General features: G+C 42.2%; 1 protein-coding gene and 1 long non-coding RNA gene across 3 annotated transcripts; one reads left to right on the top strand and one right to left on the bottom strand.

Moving 5' to 3' along the window:
- The first annotated feature begins 2,295 nt into the window (after positions 1-2,295).
- On the top strand, positions 2,296-6,252 carry LOC138920514 (uncharacterized). Its single transcript, XR_011431823.1, has 3 exons — positions 2,296-3,512; positions 4,169-4,302; positions 5,829-6,252. It is a non-coding gene; the product is annotated as an uncharacterized lncRNA (long non-coding RNA).
- On the bottom strand, positions 4,495-14,411 carry EIF2B2 (eukaryotic translation initiation factor 2B subunit beta). Of its 2 annotated transcripts, none has more exons than XM_005605333.4 (8): positions 14,041-14,351; positions 13,823-13,943; positions 13,520-13,668; positions 12,146-12,309; positions 11,417-11,512; positions 10,673-10,810; positions 9,357-9,423; positions 4,495-5,290 (listed from the first exon to the last, which is right to left on the bottom strand). In XM_005605333.4, the coding sequence occupies exons 1-8, from the start codon at positions 14,201-14,203 to the stop codon at positions 5,286-5,288; spliced, it is 903 nt and encodes a 300-aa protein (XP_005605390.2). In that variant the 5' UTR covers positions 14,204-14,351; the 3' UTR covers positions 4,495-5,285. The 2 variants fall into 2 exon arrangements, with proteins under 2 accessions (XP_005605390.2, XP_005605389.2); XM_005605332.4 differs by lacking the exon at positions 4,495-5,290 and adding an exon at positions 7,559-8,114 and having other exon boundaries at positions 14,041-14,411.
- Positions 14,412-19,925: the final 5,514 nt, after the last annotated feature.

Raw genomic sequence — 19,925 nt, 5'->3', positions numbered from 1 at the left:
ACAACCAGAGGCACTCACAAATGGAACATACAACTATGTACTGGGGAGCTTTGGGGAGAAAAAGAAGAAGAAAAAAAAGATTAGCAACAGTTGTTAGCTCAGGTGCCAATCTTAAAAAAAAACAAACAAAAAAAACCCCAAAAAACAAAAAAACTCTTTCAGAGGGACTGGCCCCATGGTCAAGTGGTTAAGTTCGCGTGCTCCCCTTTGGTGGCCCAGGGTTTCACCGGTTCAGATCCTGGGTGCGGACATGGCACTGCTCATCAAGCCATGCTGAGGCATGTCCCACATAGCACAACCAGAAGGACCTACAACTAGAATATACAACTATGGACTGGGGGGCTTTGGGGAGAAGAAAAAAAAAACCCAAGATTGGCAACAGATGTTAGCTCAGGTGCCAGTCTTTGAAAAAAAACTCACAGTTTTCATATCCCAAACCAGTAAAATGGTGAAAGTACTATGAGCTTGTTTTTTAAAGTATAATTTTTTTTGTACTTTGTAAAGTATCTCTCTTTAGATGGAAAGCAATTTTCATATAAAAATGCAGCATTTATTCTTTTAGCCTAATCAGATATGTTCTCTACATTTTTTCAGGAGACAAGGGTTCTTTTGGTCTCTTTCAAATTATGTCTTGGTTTTATTACAGTATGCCTGTTTAATGGCCTCATAATTTCCTTTGGGACCAGGACTGATCTTTCTGCAAATGCTTGTTATGCCACTCTTCATCTGTATTTCCCCCACTTTTTTAGATGATTTGATTTCTGGTTAATAAGACTCAAGTAGACTAAAGTCCTATAGAAGGGAAAAAAAGCAAAAAACCAGCTCGTGATGTTTATCGCAACTGGGATGCCATACAATGAGAAAGATATTGCAACAAGAATTTTCACTTTTGTATTTCCTGACCAGCCTGCTCAAATTGGCCTTTGTATCAATGGAATGATTCTCCTCAATTTTTAATACAGGAAACAAATTTGTGCTCATGAAAGAAAAGTTCACTTGGCAACAGCCCTGCAGTGAATCTTACAGGAGCAATCAAGTATTGCATTCATCAGCGTGTGCCTCACAGAAGGTTCAAGGAAAGCCTTCACTGGTTTTCAAGGGGATCCTTGTAGAATTACGTAATTGGAACCCTGAAGAATAGGCACCACTGTCTAAAAATGGCCTTTATTCTTCTAAATACATATAAATGGTTTCATAGACTGGGAGACGTGACCTTAGAAAGGAGAGTGTTTTCAGGGGATTTGTGAGGCTGTCAGGGGCTCTGCTTCCAGGCCCAGTGGGGTGCTGTGGCCTCTGGCCCTCTGCCTCCGCTCTCTAGAGCTACGTGGAGGCCAGCTGTCCTGGGAGTTTTAAAAATCCTTTTGGGTCAGACCAATTTGTGGGATTAAAAAAAGTGTTACAAGTGGCCAGCCCAGTGGCACAGTGGTTCAGTTCAGTGCACTCTGCTTTGGCAGCCTGGGTTTGTGGGTTTGGATCCCTGGCACAGACCTACACCACTCGTCATTCATGCTGTGGCAGCAACCCACATATAAAGTGGAGGAATATTGGCACAGATGTTAGCTCAGGGCTAATCTTCCTCAGCCAAAAAAGAAAAGTTACCATACCTCTTGTATTAGGATGATGGGGTGTGAGGTCAAAAGGTTTTGCTATAATCCCAAACCACTGTTTTCATGAGAATAGCAGAGGATTAGAAAAAGTTCTTCATATATTATGTAGCCAGTCTTCTGGGTAGCCAGACTCAAGCAATTTAAGAGATAATTACCCTATTTTAATAATTTATAAACTCAGTAGCATGTATCAGCATAAAACCAACCTATTAGCCAAAAATACCTAACATTACTTTGATTGCCTGTTAGAGTTTTGTTTTGTTCTGTTTTAATTCAGGTGCCATGAGAGCAAAGATATATTCAGTTTTCTAACACATGATAGTAATCATTAATACCTATATGGTGCTTTAAGGTTTACAAAATAATTTTTGCCTACCAAATTTGAACTCCTTGGCAATCCATGAGATAAGGTGGTATTATTCTCCCCATTTTACAAAGGGGGAATCTAAGGCTGAAAAATATTACTTATTTCTCTAAGATCACACAGCTAGTAAGTAAAGCTGAGAGTGGTATCCAAGTTTTCTGGCTCCAATAACAAGAATAGTTACCATTTATTGAGAGCTTACTATATACCACATGCTTTGTATACATTCTTTCTTTCTTTTTCTTTTTTTTGCTGAGGAAGATTGGCCCTGGGATAACATCTGTGTCAGTCTTCCTCCACTTTTTATGTGGCTTGCTGCCACAGCGTGGCTGACAAGTGGTGTAGGTCCACGCCTGGGATCCAAACCTGCAAACCTGGGCCACCAGTGCACTGAATTCAACCACTATGCCATGGGGCTGGCCCCAGTTATTTCTAATCCTTACAACAGTCCTCTTAGGAAGCTAGTATCTCTGTTTTACAGTGAGACTACTAAGGCACAGAGACGTTAACCAGTTTACTCAGGGCCTAGCTAAGAGAGCCAGAATTCAGACCCAAGTCTGTGTGAGCTCACATTGCACACTCCTTCCTATTATTACCCCATGCTGCCCTATATATTTGTAATTTACTAGGGATTTATCAGTTTGTAAACTTAGTAGTTCAACTTTATTAGATTCTGGTTAGTGGAGGCTTCATTAACTTTAGAGTAAAATTTGAGAGATGAGATGTGCAATGAAGCCATTCTTGAGAGTTCCTTTTTCAGTAACATTCATCAAAATTTTATTAAGTCAAGTTGCATACCTTTAAGAAGCTTAGCTTCAGTCTGGGAGAGACAAGGAAACTGATGATAGAATATGGTAACTTCCTCTAGGTTCAGGGATCCTGGGTTAAACAGCTATGTCTTTATTATTGAGATAAAAGGGGATAACAATTCTGAAAGAATTAAAACTATAATGGCAAGAGGAGCTAATATCAGAAAAGCTTAAGGCAAAGCTTAGAGTGTAGACTGGAAGGAAGGCGAGAGACTGGGAGGGGGCTAGGGCAAGGTCCAGAACCTAGCTGGGGATCTGGAACTTGATGAGTAGTTGAGAATGGAGAGGTTCTAGCAATCAGATGTCAGAACGAGGCAAAGGATCAGACACAAATGACCAGCTGGGCTCTGGGCCTAACAGTGAAAAAACAAGGCAACCAAAACAGGGGCAGGGCAGGAGGGGGCCCAAGGCCAAGAGATGAGTAGGGGGCTGACGAAGCCAGGCCGAGGGAGAACAGATGCACCCCATCAGTTCCTAGAGAGCCTGGCAGCCAAGCTCAGCTGAAGCTGCAGGTGGGAGCCAGCATTGGCATATCTGAATGAAGGGAAGAACAGCTCCCTGCAGAGAAGCAGCCTCTCCCTACCTGTTCTCCACCTGAGGGGCTGCCCCGTTCCAGCAAACCCTTTACAGGGGGCGAACACTGAGAACTGACTGGTGTGGTGCCACCACCTATCAGGCCTGCTTTCACCCTTTCTCAGCTGGAGCTGCTCATCAACACGAGATGGCAAAAAGGTGGGCTCAGGAGAGAGGAAAAGAAGGGATTCTGGGAAGCCAAAAATCTGCATAATCTACACCAAATAAACCCTTCCTTCTATCCCTCCGTTTTTTCATCATTCAGTAACTGTTCACTGAGTGAGTCCCGTCTAAATGTATGGCATAAGAAGTTGTAGGAGATAGAAAGAAAAAAGAGGTTATCCTATGGCTTAGGATTTTTCAAACACTTGGATCATTGCCCCATTTGTCATAGAGCACTCAGTCTTCTCCAGAAACATCTGATAAAGTTCAGGCAACCTGATCAAGCCCTGGGGAATCTGAGTGTCTTACATTTTGTAATCTATCAGGCCAGTAAGCTAGCGTGACTCAAGTGGCAGTCTGAAGAAGCTGGATTTGGCCTGACTTTACCCTTACAACTTGCCTGACTGTAAACAACTTGCTCTTGTTTACTTCAAAAGCAAGGAGTATCCAAGGCTGTCCACCCCTCTAAAAAAACGTGGTTTGGAGTTAGGTACTTCTATTTGTTTATCCTTATTCAAAGTGTTTCATCACCTCTCTTTTATAGTAGTTAACTGCCGCATGAATCTCGTCAAGTGTTTCTGTTTTTGTTTTTGTTTTGGTGAGGAAGACTGTCCCTGAGCTAACGTCTGTGCCCATCTTCCTCTATTTTATAGGTGGGTTGCCACCACAGTGTGGCTTGATGAATGGTGTAGGTCTGTGCCCGAAATCCGAACCTGCGAACCCAGGCCACCGAAGTGGAGCACGCCAAACTTAACCACTACACCACAGGGCCGGCCCTTCTTGTCAGGTTTGTAAGTAGCTTCCTTCTTCTTTAGGCACGTCTTAATACTAAATATAATGTGCCTGAAAAAACTCTACTGAAAGGCTCCTTCTCTTTAGCACGGTATTTAATATAAATATCAAGCAGTCACCATTTCAAGTGTGGTTAGGCTCCAAGGCTGCCCTCCATTGTGTGAGGGTTGTGAAGAAGACTGACAGCTTAGACTATAGCTCTTTATTAATAATTGCTTAGCCATTGAACAGTATCCTGGAACAGCTTTTTGGTGAATGAAAGAAGAATTCAAAGTGAAGTAGGCCAGATGTAAAACACTTCCAAACCACGTGGCAGAATAGCTCCTTTGTGCAAACGAGGTGCATGTCTGCAGAGGGAGGTTTTGTGAGGGCAGGAGGGCAGTATGGCCTTTACAGTAATTACATCACCATCTGGTGCTGTCCTGATGAACTGAGTTCTACGTACGTGGTATGACAGTCAGGTAGCTCCATGATGAACTGTGTCCCTGGCAACCTTCATGAACCCAGACTGATGTGAGAGACTGCTTTGAGAAACAGTCTCGAAGCACGTCTGTGAAACTGACGATCCTCTGGGTGCCAGCATTTATTTCTTTGAGGTATCACTTTACACTTAAGTTTTTCTTGGTAGAGTGTTTTTTAGACTTCTTTTCTGAGGCTAAATTAGGAATTTCTGTTCCTTATTCGAGTTCCAAGAATTATGCCTTTCCTGCCCTCCGCCCAAATTGGAAGATATAAACCGTGGGAAAAGTATCTTTACAAACTGTAGTAAGTTATCTAACTTGGTTTATTTAGCATGTTCAGGAAGCCTTTCACATCCATGGAATCCTCTATTAATTCTCTCCAGGCTACAACGGTTTTCTTCCTTAGTTTCTGGGTTCTGCCTGCAAAGGCAGAGGTGGGAGGGAGTGGTAGTAAGTCAACATGGAACTCCTCAGTTTCTCCCTGTTTAGATCACCTTCTGATATTTATTTCCAATATTTACTCTGAAAGAGGAAAAGGGAGAGAGGGAAGTAGAGAAACAAGGCATATAAATAGCTCTGTGGGATTTACTTAATTGAGGTCCTAAAGATTCTGAAGAATATGCATCTGTGCAGTTCTGTGCTAGGCGCTGGAAGAGCTGACCCAAAAGAGACACCCCTGTAACCTTCATCCATCTCAGTCAGGCCTGGGAAGGATGTTGGTGCTAATTTTAGACCAGAGACTAAGATGCACAAAGGACAAGTATCGTAAAGCATTTTTGGAGCCAAAAACAGATTTAAATTCCTTGACTCACTGTTGCTCTTACTCCAGACCACACAATTGTACCCAAGTGAATTGCTGTTAGAATTGGTGCCTTCAGAGGAGATAATTGCTCATAATTGGTAGCTATAAGCCACTTCACTGAGAAAGCGTGGGGTCTTAGATGCTTTAAGAAATAATGGGACAGACTGAGGCCTGAGTGAGTCAGGATCTTCTGAGTCAAAGAGCTTTTAGGTCGGTCTTTTAGACTGACCCTCTGCAATCTTGTTTTTCCCCTCTCAGGGAAGACAAGAGCCCTAAGGCCAAGATCTGTCTCAAGAAGGTATCACATAAAAGTAGAGGCCTTTCCCTCGTAGCCTACCTCTGGCCGGTGTTTACCGAAGTGTGGCTATCAAATCACCTGTGAACATCCCTTGGGCTGCTTACTGTTAAACATGCAGACTCCTAGCGCTCCCTACAGACTACGCCACGTGACAATACAGACACTGCCACATGGGGCAGGAGGTGGCCTTTGTGAGAAGCATCGCAGAGGTTCCTCGTTACACCTCAGACCTCTGCTTTGGACCAGTACTTCCCAAACATGGCAGACCATCTGCATTACCTGGGGAGACTCTTTGAAAACATAACTGCTATCATAGTACATGTAAAACATAGGAATACTATATAAACTTACTAAATAAAGTTAGACGATGTCCCCCTGCTTGCACGAGTTGGTGTTATTCTTCCATACTTTCATCCTGCGCATGCACACATTTGTTTTGTTGTAACGAAGTAAGGGTCATACGCATATTGCTCTGCAGCTTGGTTTTTTCCCAGCTTGTTTTCGTTAACAGAAATTAAAATGGACTTTCTTATAAATCTACTCCATTCTTTCAACACAAGGGTCACAACTCAGATGCCTCCGGGGGTTAAACAGATAGCATAAGTGAGTTAAATGGACCAGGGAGGAACTGAAGAAAACTGGAGGTTTTCCATCTAATGGAATCAGAAACTACTCAACTACAGCAAACTGCTGCCATTTGGGAACATAGACCCAGAATCGCCAAATCTTCTGAGTTTTCAAGAGAAACAAAAAAATCTCAATTTGTTTAATGTGCAAGCTCCAGATTTTTAAATATTGGTAACCAATTCAAAGGTGCATTGAATTGGGTGAAGCAACTAAAATGTCTTCAATCCCGACACTGCCCTCAAACCACCCTTTTGAAACCTCAATTGCAGTGTATACATATTTCACAGTATGTCATACTTATTAAAATGCTATTGCTGGACACAGGCTATGACATTCCAGCTGCTACAATGGACATTCTTGTCTTTATTTTTGTGTGCTTATACAAGTATTTGTAGAAGTGCAGGTTCAAAGTTAACCTAGAAAAGGTTGTACCAATTTAAAATCCTATTAACAAGACAGGAGAGGGTCCTTTTCTGGGGAGCTTTCAACAGATTCCCAGGGGCCGCCCGAGACCAGATAAACTAGGTCTGGAATGGAGCCCAAGATTGTATTTTTTTTTTTAAAGTTTAGCACCTGAGCTAACAACTGTTGCCAATCTTCTTTTTTCTTTTTCTTCTTCTGCTTTTTCTCCCCAAATCCCCCAAGTACATAGTTGTATATTTTAGTTGTGGGTCCTTCCAGTTGTGGCATGTGGGACGCTGCCTCAGCGTGGCCTAATGAGCGGTGCCATGTCCGCGTCCAGGATTCGAACCAGTGAAACCCTGGGCCACTGTAGTGGAGTGTGCAAACTTAACCACTTGGCCACGGGGCTGGCCCCTGTATATTTTTTTAAGCTTCCTAATGATTCTTATGATCAGAGAGGTTCTGGAACCACTGTCTTAGACTACTAACAAGTTGTTTGAGACCATTTCCAGTGAATTATAAGGGAAATGGTGAACACTTCCAGTTGCCCTCCTGTTGTAGAGTGTTAGCTCTTTACAGCCCCCTAGGAAAACACGAAAAGGGCTCTGCTGCTGTTGTTTCAGGCACAGTCAGAGCAGAACAATAAATAAACCAACTCAGGAACCTTCGAGCAGCTTTTATTGGCACAGTCTAAGAAAAGGTGTGGTAGCCATTTCTGAGCAAAACCCTGTATCCTGGCAAGGTATTCAGTGTTACGTTTAACACACCACTAAACCAGGAAGTTTAAGTTCCTGAAACAGATGCGCCAGGTCACTTAGAGGCTCCAAAATCAATAGGTCAAGCCCTGCTGCTCTGTTAAGACCCGAAAGGCAGGAGACAGTCCAGGATGCGCGTCCTTGTTCCAGGGTGACTAAAAAGGCGGGGAACAGTATCAAGTCTTTCTCTGGGTTGACTCCAGTCCACTCCCCCATTACAAGGAAGATGCGTTTTAGCAGTAGCACTGGAGTCTCCTCTCCATTCTGTGTTTGCCTAAGCAGCTTCCGCTTAGGATGAGAGTGGTCATAGGACATGATCATCAGGATGGTAGAGTTCACTCATCAGGCGGTATATGTAGGAAGGTGCGTTCCCACCAATGTTGGAGATAAAGAGGGTAATGAGCTCTGGGGGGACGTAGTCAAACACAGGGCAGTGAACGCTGACCTTCTCCAGAATGTCCCCTGAAAGGCAATCACACGTGCTAAAGATAAAACTGAGGATCCTGCCCTAATAATTAAGTAGCATATACATTCTAAGCTCAATAATGCAGGCATACTTGCGACCCCAAGGAAGGCAAGCTGCAGCAAAATGTGAATATGAAGAGATGACTTCAATCATGGTACTTCCCGCTTAAAACTGTCCAATGCCCTTCCACAGCCCTTAGAATAAAATTCAAATTTGGGATTGCAACCTTCAAAATCTGGCCCCTCCCCACCATACCACACTAATTATAATTCGTACAGCTCTCCTTCTTGCTCATTTCTCTCCAGACATACGGCCATCTTTTACCAACTGCATAAGCATGTACCCAACTCAGGCCCTTTGCACCAACTCCTGCAAAACTCTTTCCTTGATCTTCACAGGGTGGGCTCTATTCATTCAGGACTCAGCTGAAACGTCATCTTATTAAGACCCTTCCCCAATCTAAGGAAGTCTCCTAGCCACCTTCCATCACATCATCCTTATTTGTTTTCTTCCTAAAACATCTCATGACCTGACCTTTTTTTATCTGTCTTCTGCAATACAACATAAGCTCTGTGGGAGCAGAGCCTATCTAGTTGTTCACCGTTACATCCCTGGTGCTACACCAGTGCTGGATGCGCCGTGGATGCTCAAAAGATATTTCGTGAAAGAATGAAGTTTGAATAAATGGATGAAGTTATTCAACTTCCAAGAATAGCTGGCACCCCAAGTACTATGCTTTGCTCCCAGAGGGTGTTTAAGGCCGTGTTAACTGTTGATGAGGCAGCAAGCTCACTGAGCAAAGCGGCTGACTCAGAAGAAGTCAGAGAGAAGGAGCCCAGCACACAAAGGTATCCAGGCTACGGCCGAGTTTTCTAAGTAGGAATGTTTCAGAGCCTGCTCCCTTTGGCAGCCACGTCACCAAAATGACTCCCTACAGCAACTGAAACAAGTACATTTTCCCACTGGGTTGTTGCCTGTGTCTCAGACAATGTGCAAAGCCAAACCCAGTCAGTGCTGGGTGATCCCACACATGATGGCCCCAGTAACTCAGCTAAATATATTACTCTCAGAACAAAATGAACGTGGATCAGGTCCCCAAGCCCTCTAAGCTGCTAAAGAAAACAGTCCCCATGGGAAATACGATAGAAAGCACAACCTGACAGCATTCAATTCCGTGGACTACCAAAACCAAAAGACCAACACAGACACGTGCACATGCACACACACAACTTCTGTACCTTCTGTGAAAGGCAGGACTTCTTCAGGAGCCACAAACTTGTGAAATGAATCTTCTTCATTGGGGAACTGGAAAAGGAAAAATTTAAAAAAAAATAAGAGACCCAGCAATTCCCCTTCTAGGGGTATGTACCCAAAAGAAATAAAAAACATGGGGGCCAGCCCAGGGGCATAGCGCTTAAGGTTGTGCACTCTGCTGTGGTGGCCTACGGTTCATCAGTTTGGATCCCGGGTGCAGACCTACGCACCGCTTAGCAAGCCATGCTGTGGCAGGCATCCCACATATAAAATAGAAGAAGATGGGCATAGGTGTTAATTTAGGGCTAATCTTCCTCAAAAAAAAAAAAACCAAACAAACAATAACATATGTCCACACAGAAACTTGTACATGAATGCTCACAGCAGCAGCATTCACAAAAGCCAAAAGACAGAAAAAACCCAAATGCCCATCAACAGATGAATGTTTAAAGAAACTGATATATCCATACAATGGAATATTATTCAGCCATAAAAAGGAACAGCATACTGTGCTACAACTCAGATGAACCCCCCAAAACATTACACTCAGTGAAAAAAGTCAGAAACCAAAGGGCACATATTATATAATTCTTTTTATATGAAATATCCAAAATAGGCAAACCCATAGAAACAGAAAGCAGATTAGTGATTTCTAGGAGATGGGGAGAAAGAAGCCTAGAGAGTGATTACTTAACACATATGGACTGTTTTTCTGGGACGATGAAAAAGTTTTGAAATTAGACAGTGGTAGCTGCATAATGCTGTGAATGTAGTAAACTCTACTGAACTGCACAGTTTAAAATGGTTAATTGTGTTATGTGAATTTTACCTCAATTAGAAAAAATAGAGACCTATAAGTGGGTTAATATTTTCAAGGCAAATAGTTTCCATCACTGATGAAATGGCTCTTCACTTAGTAACTGCTTGCATTCAGGCTACAGAGGACAGTCCCTGGAACTATGATAAATAAAATGGATTCTGTGTTCCTAATTTCAACTTGCTTGGCATTTTCAGAAATGGTCAGGGTGACAGGGAGTGGTGACAAGGTAAACAAAGGGGCTATGCACTGTCTTGACCTTACAATTTCAACTTCCTAAAGCTGGTGGGTTATAACTGTCCATTGTTTTTCCTGGATCAAGTCTTCTGTGGCTTTTTCCAGCCTCTGCTGGGTTTGAGCCACTGAGTACATGCAGATAAAGAGAAGCCCCAGAAGGAGTAGGTTGAAAGCCCAGAGTTTAAGCCTCACTTTGGCTTCCTTCTCTCTGTTGGCTAGAGAGAGACCAGCTATAGACAGACATACCTGTGGGGAAAGCTTGAACATAGGAGCACAGACGATGAGTGGCGTGGAATGGTGTTTTGCTGCCAATGCTAGAGTGTGAGTTCCTGTCACAGCTCTCAAGGCACCATTGGCCAGGATGGTCTTCGTGCCAATGATCACCTTTGGGACAGGAAGAAAAATGTGAGCCATCCCGGGGATAGAGCCTTAAAAGAGTCATTAGGCACAACAGCCTGAATTTGCAGGCCTCCATCTTGGTATCCTGGGGGGTCACAGACCAGTAGTGGGAAAGGGATTCTAGGCTCAGGACCACAAATTCTAGCCTAAGAGTGGGTTTCCACGGTTAGAATGAACACAGTACATGACAGAGAACTGCAATATCTACTGCTCTTAGCCCTGTCTTTTCTGGAACTCTATATGCCACACATCCTGAGAAGCCGGGAGCCTTTCTACTCACATCCACCACCAGCAAGCTGTCTGAGCATAATGCAGAGCTCTCCACCCGATCCCTAGCAGCTGACATGCTTAGCATAGTCCTACTTCATTCTTTCCAAAGCTTTCACCAAAAAGAGGCTACTCCAAGTGAGGGAAAATGATACAGATAAAGGGAAAAGAAATTCAGTTGATATATTAAAAAGGCCCAAGTGTGTACTTTCAAAAGGTCCTAGAAGCTTTCTTCTCTTCTCCTGGATATTACAGGAGGGGGAAAAATGTTTCAGAAGTATCATCTTTATGAATTCAACATAATATAACTCCAAAGACACCCACCTTGTTGACTCTTGACATAACAGCAAAAATGGCAGCATCAGTCATGACAGTTGTCTCAATACCCGCATCGGACAAACTGACTGCCATTTCATGGCCCTGCAATAGGAGAGAGAGGCGGATGCTGGGAGAAAGAGCGACAGAGTGAAAGACCTTGCAAACGTAACTGTACCTGGAGAATTCTGTGATACGGGGCACATCCAACACCCACTTTCAACAGATAACTCATTTTTCTGCCTATGGGAGGTATTCTCTGGTGAGTGGCAGGAAGCCCAGGGGAAGCTGACAAATGTTTAATACTCCACAGCAGCACCAGAGCAGCCACAAAACTGGAAATACTACTTGCTTGTGTAATCGGGCCGACAAGGTAGCTCCTGGCTCATTATTTTACCACATCCTGCATCCTTACATATTTCCTTTTTTGAGACTATTATCTACCTAGGGATCGAGTGAGGTCAGACCAAGCATCAGTCATCCCAAAGATAATTTACCCTATTTTGATTCCTAAAAGAACCAATATTTATCTTTTCTGTGATTCAGCGGTTCTTCCAATTTTCTCAAATCGATGTTTAAAAATGTTCACAGGATCGACAACCTGAAAATTCCCTTAATGTTTTACTTTATCTTCTCAATATCTTGCTTATCAATTCAAAGTTGTTATGGACCCCATCTATCCCTCTTTTAATCTCTCCTCATTTTTCATTTTTCTTAGCAACCTCAGCTGTCCCCTACCTGGCAGAAAGGAGCACACTCTGCCACAATGACATGGAATTTCCTCTTCCGGGCGGCCTCTTTGAGGAAGGCCTCTACTGTTCGAGAGAAGCCAATGGTCATGATCACCTCATTGGAGTGGATGTGCTCCAGAGCCTGGGCTGCGATGTTCTCCGTTGTCCCTTCTGTAAGAATAGTCAGTTTTGCAAGGAAAATATGAAATTGCCATGCTACATTATGAACAGATAACAGAACACAGAAAGGGACATGTGTCCATCACACAGACTGCCCACCTAGCTGACCCTGGTAACAAGCTTAAAGGATTTCATGTGAAATGTCACATTTCCTTAAAAGCCCCACTCCTGGGGGTCTCCTACCTCCCAAGTTCTCAGTCTGCCCTCTTTCCCAGCAGTAGCCTACTCACCAACTCCCCTCTAACCCCCACCACCACAGCAGCTCCTTACAATTGACTTTGAAGACAATGAATTCAGGCAAGAAATGGCCCAATCTGGGAAATCCTCAAGTGCTGAGAGTAGGGTAAACAGAGCTTCCCCAAAAGAACTCTTCCTCCCAAAGGTGACCACAACACTTCCACCCGAGAGAGGAAAGCCAGAGAAGAAAAACAAAGGAGGAATTTGGAAGCAGCAGCTCAGTGCACAGACAGACCCAGCTTCTTCCTCCCCTGGGGATCTCTGATTGTAATGAATATCTGAAGGTCTTCTGGGACACAAAGACAAGGGGGTTGGAGGTTTTGTGTGTGTATCAAAATTCAAGAAGTTGTTTAGGGGATAGCCTGGTGGCGCGGTGGTTAAGTTCATGAGCTCCGCTTTGGCAGCCCAGGGTGCACTGGGGGATCCTGGGCACAAACCTACACACCACTCATCAAGCCATGCTGAGGCAGTGTCCCACATACAAAATAGAGGAGGACTGGCACAGATCTTAGCTCAGGGACAATCTTCCTCAAGCAAACAGAGGAAGATTGGCAACAGATGTTAGCTCAGGGACAATCTTCCTCACAAAAAAAAAAAGAAAGAAAAGAAAAGAAGAAGAAGACTTTTAAGCCTTTAAAAAAAAAAAGAGGAAGTTTAGTGAAGAAGGATCTAACAACTGTGGTTTTAGGGGGATTCATCTCTTTAAAATGAAAATAAAGCCCTTCCCTAATAGAGTCTCTGTCACAGTGCATTTGCAGTCCATAAAGGGTTAGTCTGTAAGGAAATGTAGAGAGGGTTGTTAGACCTGCCACCTATTCCAAGCGTTCCTAATCAGGATGGAGAACAAACGTCTGAGAACCATGGGACTGGTTAGCTCCCATCTCTGCTAACGAAAAACCTCCAGAGTCCTGTTTCCTCATCTGCCTGCAACCTGTCCTGTCCACCCAAGGATCAGGACTCCTACCCAGTTCCACAAGCAGCTCGCTAATTGCCTCAATGATGTTGGACTGGAGTTGCGCATAATGTAAGCTGAAGTCCTCGGTCAGGCCTCCAGATGTCAAAAGTTTGTGCAGGGACTCCTGCTGATCGCTCTCGTCGCTCCGTCCGTGGAGTCTATGGAAGCAACAAGACACAAAGAGGGAGGTGGGGAGGAGGTGTGGTCATTTAAGTAACAGGAGCTGCTCAGCTCCAATAAAGGATCCAACCAGAGAGAGGGGCGCAAAAAGCGTCACTGGGTCCAACCCAGAGCCCAGGACGTGGGCCTGACCTGCCATACTCCTCCCGGATAATCCTGAGCACTCTCCGCACCATGTTGCCCACGGTAGTCTCTGAGGGCTGCGCGGCCGCCATCCTCCGGCCCTCTCTGCGGATCAGCTCCATCAGCTCCTCTGCGGTCCGAGAGCGAGAGCGTGAGCAGGGCAAACGCGCGGTGAAGATCGGGAACAGAAAGCGACGAGGGGCGCGACGGAGCTAGGCCTGCCTCACCTGCGTTGCTCCAGCGGTGGTCCGTGATGATCCGGCGCAGCAGTCCCAGGGTCTCCCGAGCCATGTCCTCGGAGCTGCGCCTCCCGCCGCCCCGCTTCAGGGTCTCCACGAAACTCTCGATCCTCTCGGACAACTCCGAGCCCCTCGCCGCGGCTCCTGGCATCTCGAAAACAGCCACCTCGCCGGCGGAATCCACACCGGCACCAACTCCGAGTGTGCACTTCCGGGGACGTCGAGGTCGGCTTCCGCTCTGCGAGAGAAACTGTAGTTTGGAAGACGGCGGGCCACGCCCCTCGCCGCCACCGCCCGCCCTCTCCGTCTGCCTGAGCCAATCAGAGACTGGGAGCTCGAATTTTTCCGTTGCAGCGGGAGAACCGGAAGTGGGCTTTCCTGGTTCCTCGGACGCCGAACGAAGGTGACGCGTGAGGCCTGTAGAGGGTGGCTCGTCTCGTTGCTATGGGAACGGCCGGTCTGTACGGCCCCCACCGCGGCTCGAGGCTAAACTGGAGAAGTTGCTGCCCTCTTTCCTGGTTCCCCAGCTCTGGTGACGGCCCGGTGTCTGACGCAGACGCTCAGAGCGCGCGTCTACCTTGGGCAGACCCCGGTTATAACGCTGTTACATTGCATGGGACTGGTTCGTCTGCTCCTGTGTCTGTCTCTCTGATACATTCAGCTCCCCGGGGACAGGGACCATATATCTTTTTTGCCTTTGCATTCCCAATGCCCAGCACACGTAATATAAGGCAGAGGAATCCAACATGAGGAGACCGAATACCCACCAATCAGGAGATTCAAACTGGGAGCTAATATGGGAGCCTTTAATACCAAGGGCTGCCATTTACTTAAAGCTTACTAGGTGTTGGGCACTGTGTGTGAATTGTTTCATCTAAGGCAACTCCGTGAGATAGGTCCTCTTATTCTCATTTTACAGATTAGGAAACAGACCCACAGAATTTAAGCAGTTGTTAAGGGGACGGCTTCATGTTTAATCCAGGTCTGTCTGAACCCGAAGTCTGTATGTAGTGAGAATTTCTGATTAATTTCCTTAAGATAAATTCTTAGAAGTAGAATCCTTGGGCGCACACATTTCTGACTTTTGTTATAATTGACAAATTGCCCTCCAAAAAGATTATATCAAAACCAAAATCAGAGTACAAAAAATAAAACTATAGCCCAATATCCCTCATGAGCATAGATGCAAAAATCTGCAACAAATTATCAAATCCAGCAATACATAAAAAGATGAACACAATTACAAAGGAGAATTTAAACCTGGAATGCAAAGCTTTCATAATTTGAAAATCAAATCAATTTAATGTACCATATTAACACTCTTAAAAGGAAAACCACATGATCATATCAGTTGATGCAAATAGCCTTTGACAAAATTCAACAGCCATTCATGATTTTTAAAACTCTCAGAAAACTAGAAATAGAGGGGAACTTATTCAACTTGATGAAGAGCGTCTACGAAATCCTGCACCTAACATCATACTTAATGGTGAAAGACTTCTTTCTGCTTCAGGTCAGGAACAAAGCAAGGATGTGCACTCTCACCTCTCCTATTCAATCCTGTACTTAAAGTCCTAGCTAGTGGAATAAGGCTTGAAAAAGAAATAATTTTTAAAAGCATACAGACAGGCAAGAAAAAAAACCTGTCCCTATTCAGAGAAGGCAGGATGTCTACATAGAAAAATCCCACAGAATCAAAATAATAACAAAAAACTTCCTAAGACTAAGAGGTGAATTTAGCAGGATACAAGGTCAACACACAAAAACCAGTCATACTTCTAAGCACTAGCAACGAATAATTAGAAACCAAAATTGAAAACACTGTAGATCCCAAAAGCCATAAACTATTTGTCAGTTTTCCTGTGTGTTAAGTTTAGAACGTCTTAAAGATTGTATCAATTTATATGCTTGTTAGCATTTACCATGTTCTGGCCAATTTTGGATATTGTCATTCTTTATTTTTCCAGATATCAAGCCATTAAAAAAATAAGGTACATACTATTTTATACATCCAAAAGAATATGTATATGTGCGTGTGTATAACATATATATACACAAGTTATGAAGCATGACAACAAAATGAACACCCACGAACCCATCTCTCAACTTAAAAACTAAAATTCTCAAATGCATAGACACAGGCGGTAGTATGGTGGTTGTCAGGGGCTGGAGGGAGGGGAAAGTTATTGTTCAGTGGGCACAGAGTTGGTTTTACAAGATGAAAAGAGTTCTAAAGATGAATGGTGGATAATGGATGTACATTTACATTACACAACAATGTAAATGTACTTAATGCCACTGAACTGCAGACTTAAAAAGAGTTAATATGGTAAATTTTATGTCATGTGCGTTTTACCACAATTAAAAAAATGTGATATTTTTTTTTTAAAGATTTTATTTTTTCCTTTTTTCCCCCAAAGCCCCCCAGTACATAGTTGCATATTTTAGTTGTGGATCCTTCTAGTTGTGGCATGTGGGACGCTGCCTCAGCGTGGTTTGATGAGCAGTGCCATGTCTGCGCCCAGGATTCGAACCAACGAAACACTGGGCCGCCTGCAGCAGAGCGCGCGAACTTAACCACTCGGCCACGGGGCCAGCCCCAAAATGTGATATATTTTTTTAAAAAACTAAAATACTGCTGATACCGTCACACTGATGTGTGTACAATTCTCCTACCCTATTTCCCTGCCTTTCCCACACCCAAGGATAATCACTAATCTAAATTTTGATTGATATTTCTTTGCTTTATAAAAAAATAATTGATTATATATTTACAATCCCTAAAAAGCATGTTGTTGAGCTTTGCTTGTTTTTGAGTTTTTTACAAGGGGTATTATAATGTCATTTTCTACAACTTGCTTTTTCCACTCAATATGACGTTCCTGAAATTTTCCCATGTTGCTACCATGTATCTGTGGTTATCTCGTTTGCATTGCTGCATAGTATTCCATCATGTGACTATATCACAATTTATGTATTTATTTTCCTTCAACGGATATTTGAGTTGTTTCCAGTCTTTTGGGGAGGTGGGTGAATGTAAGCTATAAATATTCTTGTGTATACTTTGGCACACCTACAAGTGAAACAACTGAGTCATGGGCTATGTGAGTATTTAACGTTACAAACAGTGCTAGTCTTCCAAAGTGGTAAAATTGATGTGTCCTCCTTCCAGCGGAACTTAGAGTTCCAGCTGATCTACATCCTTACCAGCACTTGGTGTCATCACCTGTTTTATTTTGGAGGAATCAGGTGGATATAAAAGGATATCTCATTGTCATCTTAATTTGTTTTCCTGATTACTATTGAGGTTGTTCATTTTTCTCACATGGTTACTGGCCATGTGTTTTTTCTCCTTTGTGAAATATCTATTTGTGTCTTTTGCCTACTTTTGGCTTTAAAAAAAAATCTTTTTCTAATAGATTTTTAGGAGTTCCTTATATATTCTGAATACTAATCTTTTTCAGTCATTTGTGTTATAAATATCTTCTCTCAGATAATGGCTTGTCTTTGTATTCACTTTAAGATGTCTTTGAACAGAGTTCTTTGTTTTAACATGGTCAAATTTATCAACTTTGTCTTTTATAGTTAATGCCTCTTGTATTTTATTTTTAAAAAATCTTTCCCTAAAGTCATAAAGATAATTTCTTGTATTTTCTTCTAAATAATTTACAATTTTGTCTCTACACATAATTTTGAATTACTTTCTATGGAGGGTGAGAGATGGGAATTCAATTCTATTTTCTTTTTCCATTCTTTCTCCAGTGATTTTCAATGCTACCACTGTAATTATTTCAAGTTACTGTAATGTGTGAGTCTGTTTGGGGGCCCTCTATTTTGTTCCATTGCTAAATTGCCTATCCCTGAACCAACATCACATATTCTTAATTACTATTGTCTTATTAATAAAAACATAGTCTTGCTATCAGATAATAAAAATCCCCTTTGCCATATTCCTTTCTTTAAGAGGATCTTGACTAGTTTTGGGCCTTATCTCTTTCATATATATTTTGGAAATAACTTGTCTATTCCTCAAAAAAAAAACTATTGAGATTTTGATTGAAAGTGCTTTAAATCTTTAAATCAGTTTGAGAATTGACATCTTTAAGGTACTGAGTCTTCCTGTCCATGAACATGGTATATATGTCCATTTATTTAGGTCTTCTTTAATGTCATCCAGTATAATTTTGTAATTTTCTTTATATAGGTCTTGCACATCTTGTGTAAGATTTATTCCTAGGCACCTTATATATTTGTTGCTATTGTAGATGATTATCATTTTTTTCATCATTGGCAAATTGGTAGAGAAAATACAAAAACTGTTTAATTTGCATTTCTGTATTCATTAACCAAGATGAACGTTTTTTCATGTTTCTTTACCATTTGCTTTTTGTCTCTTATGAATTGCCGTTGCATGTGATTTGCCCATTTTGCTAATGTCATATATGGCAGGCACTCTGGTTGTGCACCTAATATCCATTTCTTTCTTCTTCCTTGTTAAAAATCACTGATTTTGTTTGGTTTTTACCCATAGGGGAAGTGGTTTTAGCTTATGGATAAATCCTGATTGGTCTAAGCCAATCATAGTAATTCTATTCTCCTTTTTTTATAGAATGGTGTAGGGTAACCTATTTTCTAGCCAGTGGCATATGGGGGAGATCTATTTAGGACTTCCTGGAAAGGTTTCCCTGTTCTTAAGAAAAAACCAGAAGACTACTTAGTTTCTTCTACCTCTGGTCTTCTTGGATATGATGCCTGGAGTTACTGCAGCTATGTTGTGACCATGCGGCCTCAAGACTGAGGATAAAGTTAACATGCTGAGGGTGACAGAAAAGAAAAACAGAAAGAACCTAGGCTTTTGGTAATATCAACACATACTGGATATTTTACATGTGTTAACTTTTTTCATCCTTACACCAATCCTATGAGATAGATACTATTAATATAACCATTTTCAAAAGAGGAACCTGAGGCATAAATAGGATAAGTAACTTGCTCAGTTTCACACACCCAGCAAGTGGAAGAGCTGGGATAAAAACCCAACAGTCTTGCTTCCAAGCCTCTCAGTCTATGTATTGTGGTGTCTTTTATTAAAGTCGTTGTGTGAAATCAGCAACTCCAGAAGTTGCCCTACCTGTAGACTTCTTCTTATATGAAGTGATAAATTTCTCTCTTTATATAATTTCAAATGGGGTTTTCTGTCACTTGCAGCCCAAAGCATCTGGATATTGGGTATTTATCTTTTTCTAGTTTATTTGAGATCTATTTATATGTTCAGGATACCAACTATTTGACTGTAATTAGTGTTGCAATATTAGTATATTTAGGAACTTGGCCCAATTCTCATATATTGCTGTGGGATTGTAAATTGAAACACCTTTCAGAAGGACAATTTGGAAAAACATAGCAAAAGACTGTAAGAATGTTCATTCATACCCTTTAAACTAGCATGCCCATGGCTAGAAATTTATCCTAAGGAAATAATCAGAAATAGGCACAAAGATTTGTCCATAATATTTTCCATGATATTATTTATTACACAAAAGTCAGAAATATTCAAAATTAGGAAGTTGGTTTGGAAATTACAGTACAGCCACATTACATTACTCTTAGCTATAACTGTTAAATAACTCAGTGCTAAAATAGATAATAAAAGAGACTTTCTTTAAAGTCTGCAATTTTTCAAAAAATCAGGATATGAAACGAGTATATTTGGTGGGAATCTCAATTTCATTAAAAAATGTATGTTATTCATATGTATTTTATATATAAAATATATGTATACACACACGCACACACATACTTACACATACGCACAAACCTATACATAAATACGTGTATATATATACCATCTGTCTGTTTATCTAATCTATCTA

This window comes from Equus caballus, chromosome 24, assembly GCF_041296265.1.
Source record: "Equus caballus isolate H_3958 breed thoroughbred chromosome 24, TB-T2T, whole genome shotgun sequence".
Classification (NCBI taxonomy): domain Eukaryota; kingdom Metazoa; phylum Chordata; class Mammalia; order Perissodactyla; family Equidae; genus Equus; species Equus caballus.
The sequence above is the reverse complement of the archived record's forward strand: the minus strand, read 5'-3'. Positions and strand labels throughout refer to the sequence as shown.